The following is a 9,334-nucleotide window of genomic DNA, read 5'->3' on the forward strand; positions in this document are numbered from 1 at the left end:
TTTCAGTTTCAATTGTTGCTTGATATTTTATTGGACATCCCCAAGTCGTTAAAGGAAGGATGAAGAGGAAAATAAAGTGATTTTTTGATAGATTTTTCTTATTATAAGACCATTATATGCACAGTGGCACAGTGAAACATTCAGGAAATAAAGTCTCCGAATGATTTTAAAATTCAAATTAGGTTCAGATTTTAAAGATAATTTGAAATAAGCACCACTGACTAATAGCTTAACGTCCTGCCTTCCCGTTAACAAAATTTCCGTTGCACGCTCTATATCTCGCGCCACGATAGTCACATCGCAAGCAACTTTTATTAAATCTCGCGATAAATTTCATTCGGCATGGAGCGTGCCACGTGAATTTTGTCAATAGGAAGGCAGGGCGTTACGCGATGGGTCGGAGGTCATTATTTCAAATTATCCATAATAGCTGAACCTAATTGGAATTTCAAAATCATTCGGAGATATATCCTGGATGTTTCACTACGCAGAATGGTAGAAGAATCGATTAAAAATTATTTGATTTTCCATTTCACCCTCCCATTAAACACATTGTTAATCGTATTCTAAAAGACAGACATAAACTCTAATGAAATTAGGAGGTAAAGCATTGTAATGTTAAAAAATAGAGATCCGCCCTGTTCGCTGGTATTTTTTTCTCCGTATGACTAACCAGCCCATGACGTGACCGGTATAACCTGATAATTATTCTTGACTAACTTAAAACATTGTTTTAGTGTGTGGTTTCAGGCTCAGCAGGACAATTGCCCAGCCCATACGTCCCGACTCGTTGCAAGATTTCTGGAGGTCGAAGGAATTGACGCTAAGATTGAACCGCTCTCTCGCCCGACTTGAATCCGATTTAGCGTTTATGTCTGTCATTTAATAAAAGATTAAAAATCTGTTTAAGGGCTAAGGGAGGTTAAGTAAAATACAATTGAAACTGAAAGTGACAGTCTTGTTTGTAATAAATTGTTCAAGAACGCAGACGGTATTTCCTGGATGTTTCACTATGCAAAATGGTCTTATAATTAGAAGAAGAATCGATAAGAAAATCACTTTATTTTCCTCTTCATCCTTGCTTTAAGTGCTCGGGTATGTCCTATAAAATATCAAGCAGCAATTCAAGCTGAAAGTGACTGTCTTGTTTGTATAAAATAGTTCAATAAAGCCCACGAGCATTCTTCAATTTGAAACTCGAAGGAAGTCTTGTTATTTGAAAATTTTCCTCCAAATTTTATAAATATTTTTCAACGTTTAACTAGTTATCAATGATGATATTAATAGTTATCCCACTGCCTTCTCTAATTTGAGATGGCAGTGGTTATCCAAAATTTCTTTAAAAAGGCTAGTTTCCTTTCCTATACAATAAGAATCTTAAATCACAAAATGGCCTAATATCCCAATACCTTCCAAAGTTAGTATTTTTGCCATAGAAAATAAACGAAACGAGTAGCAGACCAGCAGCGCAGAGAGACCAACTTCAAGTGTTTACCGTTCGGTTTCGTTTTAGCTGTTAGCTGTTATTTTCAGTTGTGATCATTGTTACCGGCATTCATTTTTGTTTTAAAATTAAATTTTTAGGTTTTTTCATCGGTAGCTTTGAACGTCAGTTGTGAAATACGCCTTTGCCCATGCTTTGGTTGCGGTCAGCTATATTATTAAGCCTCAATAGAGATAGATTTAATTTAAGAAGTAGGATTGGAGAACGGTTAGTGTTTAATTCAGTCCGACTCATAGCCCAGTATAGAGCCCTCCCTCTAACGTGTGATGAAAAGTTTGAATTTTCTGATTGCTCACTTAAACTAGGTTTTGCTGACGTTGCTGACGGGATCGGCGAAAAATACGTAATTCCTTTTTACCTTTGTCACTATATGACCACCCTCTTCTTTTATATCCCACCGTCCCGAGGAAGGGGGCCCGGGACTTTGACGCGCGCCCAGATTACTCTGTTCCCTATTTCTGCTTCTAAAATAAAAATCTTTCAATGGCCTCACATTTGCGCTAAACGCGGGAGGCTATAGCCCAACTTCAGGCTCCGTTTAGAGAAGCTCAATCGCGTAGCGAACATCCCTAGCATAGAAGCCCTTCTCCTCTGAAGTTGTTTCATGTATAGAATAGTCGAATTTGTCTATTTGAAGGGATCTCGTGCAGCGCATATGCCATCATGAATGATATTTTCACTGGGCTGCAATGAGTTGGGCTGAAGACCCAAACGTAATTAATGTGAGTTCTAAATATTATGATATCATGGCCCAAATAACAATATTTTCAAACCGCTTCTCCTCTTCAAAAGACGCGAGTTTTCTCTTAAAGGGAGTGGGAAGTGGAAAATAAAGTGATTTTTTTTATTGATTATTCTACTAATCATGAGACCAGTATGCATAATGAAAAATTCAGGAAATACCTCCCATTGATTTTAATATTCAAATTAGGCTAAGATTTTAAGAATAGTTTCAAAAAAGGAACTCCGACCAATCGCGTAACGCCGTGCCTTTTTGTTAACAAAATTCTCGTGACACACTCCATGTCTCGCGCCACAATTGTCACATCGCGCAAATTTTTTCAAGTCTCGTGATAAATTTATTCAATACTGAGCGTGCCAAGAGAAAGTTGTTGATAAAAAGGCAGGGCGCTACGCGATTGGTCGGAGGTCCTTATTTAAAATTATTCGTGAAATTTCAAACTAATCGTAGTTTAAAAATCGTTCGGTGTTATTTCTTGGATGTTTCGCTGTCTAATGGAAAAATCAATAAAAAAATTACTTTATTATCCACTTCACCATCCCTTTAATGAACGTCTGATTTGTTTAAAAGTATTGCGCCACAAGACCAATCATATATATTCGCATAAGGTGCCATAACATCTAACAAGCATTATTACGACAAAGATTCGATACTCGATTATGAATTATCGCCACTCTAACCAAGTTTGCCAGATTTTGAATAAAGGCTGATTACTCGTGACCTATTCATCCGAATTGAATTTGGTTAACACTTTTCAAATATGAATCGACCCCAAGGAATCCGAAAATCGCATTTATATCCTCGAGAATCCAATATTTTCAAAGTTGATAATTTTGACATTTCCGGTTTCCGGTATAAGTATGCAAAGGACAACTGTGGAACGGGTAAAATATGAAAGAGGAATGCAAAACTTTTATAACGCACTTTATTCCAGAGCGCTAGCTTGAATAGTTTTTGAAATATAGTAAAATATGTGCGAAAAACGCAACGCGCAAAGACTTTTTTAACAGTCTGTACAAACCTCGTCTGCTTCCCTCTTTAATCAGACATGACTTAGCACTTCGCTCGCGACCCGAGACCCAACGCGAGTCTCAGTAGTGGGCCGCGTTGGGTCTCGAGCTCTAAATCTTCCTAGAGCACAAAGCCTTACGCTCTAGTGGGCAGAAGGAAAAAAAAATTGTTGAGAAGTCTTTGCGATAATCTTAAAGATGATGAATTTCATATATTTCCCCCATTTACTTTGAGCAAAACATTGAGCGTGTATAGAGACCACATAAAATCTCAGTACAGAGGGGGATTATGGACTTCTGCTAATATTTCGCGTGTTATCGATTAATGAATTAATGTTACGATAAGAGCATTGCAAATTTACACTTAATTCTTGATTCTTTTTCCAGTTTATTTTGTTAGTTTTTCTGGCCATTTTGGTTTTATCAGCGTTAACAAAAGCTTTTGAAAAGTCAAACAAACTTGGATCTTACATTTGGATGTATTGTGCCCCACTCTTTCTGCAAAGTAAGAAAACATCATTACCATTCTTATCGATATTATACTCCGTTGTTCTCCTATTTTTTAATTTAAGGTTTTGAGGTGAAAATTGTCCACCGCGTTTCGGTGCATTTGCTAAATATCTGGTACGCGACTTTGATTGTCTTGATCATATTCGTGTTGTGTGACATTACTGCCGATGTGGTAGCGGGACAAAAAATTGTAATTAATCATTTAAGCGATATCCTGAGAGTTAAAAACCTCAAGTACACGACGACTATCTCGGATGCCATGGAAGACTTTTTTAAAGTAATTAATTTTATGGTCTAGCAAATGAACGCTATGATGTGCTTTGAACGTATTCTATTAGGGAATACCTGGAAATGAAGGAGAGAAAATCCGACAAAGAGCTACTTATGAGGGGAGCGATCGATTCAAGAAAGTCGTGAAAGGCGAACTGGTTTACATCGTCTGGCACGAAGAAGTAGATGACCTCAATGAATTTTGCAAAAAGGAACTAAGTGGGAAGAAAGATGGCCGCCCATTCCTTTACCAATCACCATTTCCCTTGAAAACGGATTCAGTAGCATTATTTTTGTCACTTAATCATTCTATTTATAAGGATACAATGCGGGGAATCAACAGAGTGTAAGTGCTAGTCAATTCCAAATTTATCGTCTCAGGCATGCATTGATGTTCCATGTGTTAGTTAATGAAACATCAAATTAGTCACAAAAAGTCATACACAGAGTTAATAAACTCGTTGTTCTCAAAGATTTCGAGTCTCCGACACTTTTTGGGCGAGTTTAAATATATGACGGATCTTGCAAGACAAAGGAATTTCAGATTGCTTAAATTTTAATAGTTTCTATATTTTGATTTGTCCTATAATAAAATTTAAAAGCGTTGGTGAAAACATGATTGTCATGAGGCCCATGAATTATTGAAAGCACAATAATAGACTTAATGAACTAGCTCGTAACCTACACTTTTTCTCGATAATATAACATGTCAGTCACAAATGTTTTCTCGAATAATTAAAGTTGATGTCGCGCTAGTTTGTTGAGTTGATGATGGTCAAATTTTCAGAAATGTGGCAACAAAGTTGTATAGTCACCAGGAGTGAAATTCGCATACAGAGTGTCCATAACACAGTAAATTGGGATCAATGCCAAATTAAACCATAAGAAGATCTCTTAAAACTCATGGGTTGAATGAGTTGGGCTATTTGAATTTTAGCTACAATTTGGTTAAAAAATAACCCAGTAGCAGTTGAATAAATATTTCCTGGTAGTTTGGAATGGGGTTGTTTCAAACCCAAAAAAAAGGTTATTGCAGTAACTCAAATTGGATCATTTGCAATTTTAGGCAAACCAAGCATACAAATACACGGTATTGTACAATAGATTGATGTTTAGAAAACTTTGCAATACCAGTTATTTAAATAATATATAAACAATCATTTGAAATAATAATATAAAAATGATTCTTTGAATATCAAAATGAAACAGAGCTTATTAGCTAGAAAACTACTAAAGAAATCGAAATTACTAAAAATATTTCAATATATTTATTTGATATTACGAAGACAAGGCAAACTGCTAACGCGGTGCACAAGTGTATCAACAGTTTAAGATTATCTCAAACATTAAAGTAAATATAATTAATATTATATATTTTCTTCGATAGTTATTAACCTTATTGCGCGTTACATCGTTTAAAAAATAACTATTGAACATTCTTGAGAGACTAGACTAATATTGACGTTTGAAATGAAGCATACGCCTGTTGTTGTCCTACTCAAATCGGTACATAAGGTTTCGAATCTTAGTAATGGATAAGAACAACGAAATTGCGTGAACCTTTGATGGAAGCCGCGACATTGGGAGGATAAACGTTTCTTGTAACCCCAGCCGATCGCCGCGTACATCTTAACGATGATGATGGAGTAGAAGCCAGTAAGTACAGACTGTTAAAGAAGTCTTTGCGCGTTGCAGTTTTTGCACATATTTTACTATATTTCGAAAACTATGCAAGCTAGCGCTCTGGAATAAATTGCATTATAATAATTTTTCAATTCTCTTTCATATTTTATCCGTTTCATAGTTGTCCATTGCAAACTTTTACCGGAAACCGGAAGTGTCCAAATTAGCAACTTTTTAAATATTGGATTCTCGCGGTTATAAATGCGATTTTCGGATTCCTTGGGGTCGATTCATATTTGAAAAGTTTTCACCAAATTCAATTCGGATGAGTAGGTCACGAGTAATTAGCCTTTATTCAAAATCTGGCAACTTCGATTTAAATGGCGATAATTAATAATCGAGAATCGAATCTTTGTCGAAATAATGCTTGTTAGATGTTATGGCGCTTTATGCATATATATATGTTAGGTCTTGTGGCGCAATGCTTTGAAACAAATCCGTCGTTCATTAAGAGAAAACCCGCGTATTTTGAAGAGGATATGCGGTTTGAAAAAGTTGTCAATTGGGCCATGACATAATAATATCTAGAACTCATTAATTATGTCTGGGTCTTCAGCCCGACTCATTGCAGCCCAGTGAAAATTTCATTCATGATGGCATATGCGCTGCACGAGAGACCTTCAAATAGACAAATTGGACTATTCCATATATAAAACAACTTCAGAGGAGATAGCTTTCAAGCTAGGAACATTCGCTACACCATTGAGCGTCGCTAAACGGTACCTGGTGTTGTCTATAGCTTTGTTGAAAATAAGTATATAAGGTTTAAATTGATGTGCATTTTTGTATGAATGTTTTTTAAAGAATTAGGCCTAATTCACGCGCGCGCGAAATATTCATGTTTTTGTTTGTATTAATTTGTGTTTTATATATTTTTTGTAAACTTTGGATTATTATTGTTCCTTGCAAAACAGTATAGATAGCTTTAGTCGGATATTTTGTATAAGAAAATTAAATATTACTGCTTTAAATAGAATCTTTGACCGAAGGGATCGGTTCGCTTGAAAAACAAAGTAGAAAGACTAGTTAGTTTGGATAGGACTGTTCAAAGATTCAGGGTATTATATGAAATGCACGTGCACTGTTTCAAAGTTAAGACTAAGAAAAATAATAGAGAAAATGAGGGGATAGAATAATAAGGGTAAAGGCCGATGCTCTGGCCATAAATGCAATTGGTAAAAACAAAACTAAACTTTTAATATGGGGTGGAAAATAGAAATTGAACTTTGAGACCTAGCAAGAAGTTAGGAATCCTCACTTGGACATAAGAGAAAAGTCAGTTGGTATGGTTATGGGCTAGCGAAGAAGCGAGAAGTCCTTAGATAGGCATAAGAAAATAAAATGTTGTTAGCAAGCAAAGAAGCTAGAAGTCCGTAGTCGGACATAACTTAAATGGAAATTGTTGAGATCTAGCAAAGAAGCTAGAAGTCCTAGTTGGACATAAGAAATAATAGAAATGGAGCTCAGACCTAGGCAAGGACCTATAGTCTTCGGACATAATAATAAAAGAATGGAACTTGGAAATTTGAAAGGTAGTCTTCGAACATAATAATTAAAGAATGGAACTTGGAAATTTGAAAGGTAGTCTTCGGACATAATCAAAGAATAGAAAATAAGAATAGATTTGGAAAAGGTTTAGATACCACGGAAAGGATAATGCAAGAGAAAAGCTAAAGTAAAGGAACAGTTTGAAATAAAAGATGTTGAGTTGGTTGAAATAAATAAAGCGTTGATTCGTCTAAAGCAAAAAACTGAGTGACTTTGCCATTGATTGGAGTGATTCTTATAAGTTACGCGACGAACGGGGACTTATGGTTTCGATTTTTCCGTCGGTCGGAACACTTCCAAAAATTTGAGCTCTCCCAAAAATGAAGGTAACGGATTAAGAGAAAAAAGCAATGAAAGCAACAAGCCTCCCGCGTTTAACGCAAAAGTTAGGCTTAATAATAAAGCCGCTCGCAACTAAGGCAATGGCAAGGCGCATTTCACAACTGACGTTCTAAGCTATCGTATTTAAAAGCATAAAAATTAAATGAACAAAAATGCAAGCCGGTAACAAAGTTAAAAACTGAAACTAACTGCTTGCAGCTAAAATTTGCCCGAATGGTCAAAAGTGAAGTTGGTCTCTCGGCGCTGCTGGCCTGCTACTCCTTTTGTTTATCTTCTATGGCAAAAACACTAACTTCGGGAATCAAGGTGTAGCAAATGGAAAATAAAAACCCCCATGCTGTTGTTAACTTGATCACACATATTTATTATCTAGACCGTAATTGGGATATTCGGGAAACTTTGGGTTTTAAGATTATTAAGGAAAGAAACAGTGTCTGTTTGAAGAATTTTTGGAAAATATTATATTTAGTATCTTTATTGATAATTTGTTAAAAAGTGAAACACAATAATAAAATATGCAAATAACACGACTTCCTCAGAGTTTCAAACTGAAGAATGTTCGTTAGCTTTATTGAACTTTTAAAAACAAGACTGTCTCTTTCAATTGTTCCTTAATATTTTATTGGCCCTCCCCTAGCCCTTAAACACATTCTTAATCTTTTTTCTAAAAGACAGACATAAAAGCTGAATAAAATTAGGAGGCAAAGCATTGTAAGCTGCCATGACCATATTCAATAGGTCGGCCCTGTTCGCGGGTATTCGTTTCTCCATGTGATTAACCATGTAAGCCCACATGGTTTCGATCGGATTTAAGTCGGGCGAGAGAGCGGGCCAGTCCAGAACGTCAATCCCATTGTTTTCCAGATATCTTGCAACGATGCGGGACGTATGGGCTGGGCAGTTGTCCTGCTGAAACCATACACTAAAACAATATTTTAAATTAGAAAAGGATAATGATTAGTTCATTAATATTAATACCGGTCGCGGTTGTCTTCATTATATATGGCTGCCATAGAGGGGAACATGGCGTTTCTCAAGATATCTATATAGGCGTTGCCGTTGAGACGACCCTCAATTGGTTGCAATACTCCAACTCGTCCATCGCCAATGCAACCCCAAACGTTCACGCTAAAACGACCGCTGGTTTTCGTGTAGTTAACATACTCAGGAACGTATCGCTGGTTTTGAATCCTGGAAACCCACACAACAGGCGACGAAGATGAACTTTGGAACGTCTATAAAATAATACGAGTGAAGTAAGACATGACAGCTTTGACCAAAATTAATTGACATTATTCGCTGAACCTTTTCGTCCGAAAATAGGATGTATCGTTCTAGATCTTCCCTTGGCCAGGCTAAAAGTTCCCTGCAGAACTGGCGGCGTATTCTCTTATGCATTGCCGTCAATGATGGCTTGTTTGCGGACCTGCGTCGCCTTACGCCCGCCTTCTTTAATCTACCCCAAACAGTTGGGGCGGTAACCCGAACACCGTCCCTAACTTCCCAACGGTCTCGTAATTGTCTAATCGACAAGAACTTATAAGTTTTAGCGTCTCGAATTAACGCTCTATGCTGCCGAGCATTTCCCACCAAAGGTCTTTCAGACCTATCTAGATCCTACAGCGATATAAACGAATTACACTCAACTAAGCCCATTAAATTAAATATATATATATAAACATAACGTTAAGGCGCCCTAGCTATATACTACCGGTTCTAGCAAAA

The 9,334-nt window shown here is 36.6% G+C and overlaps 1 protein-coding gene across 1 annotated transcript; it reads right to left on the reverse strand.

Annotated features, from left to right (window-relative positions):
* Window positions 1-8,366: 8,366 nt before the first annotated feature.
* LOC149678989 (uncharacterized) lies at window positions 8,367-9,060 on the reverse strand. The gene is made up of 2 exons (XM_089837219.1): window positions 8,915-9,060; window positions 8,367-8,844 (listed from the first exon to the last, which is right to left on the reverse strand). The coding sequence occupies exons 1-2, from the start codon at window positions 9,005-9,007 to the stop codon at window positions 8,581-8,583; spliced, it is 357 nt and encodes a 118-aa protein (XP_089693345.1). The 5' UTR covers window positions 9,008-9,060; the 3' UTR covers window positions 8,367-8,580.
* Between the last annotated feature and the right edge of the window lie 274 nt (window positions 9,061-9,334).

Source organism: Phalangium opilio, unplaced genomic scaffold (assembly GCF_054372755.1).
Source record: "Phalangium opilio isolate 3A_F unplaced genomic scaffold, DU_Popi_V2 ptg000042l_1, whole genome shotgun sequence".
Taxonomy (NCBI): domain Eukaryota; kingdom Metazoa; phylum Arthropoda; class Arachnida; order Opiliones; family Phalangiidae; genus Phalangium; species Phalangium opilio.

Bases quoted from the DNA above. Each gene is read 5' to 3' on its own strand.
- LOC149678989 (XM_089837219.1), bottom strand. From the start codon at position 9,007: ATGCATAAGAGAATACGCCGCCAGTTCTGCAGGGAACTTTTAGCCTGG. The intron at 8,845-8,914 runs GTTCAGCGAATA...ATTATTTTATAG, and splicing joins TCCTATTTTCGGACGAAAAG to ACGTTCCAAAGTTCATCTTC.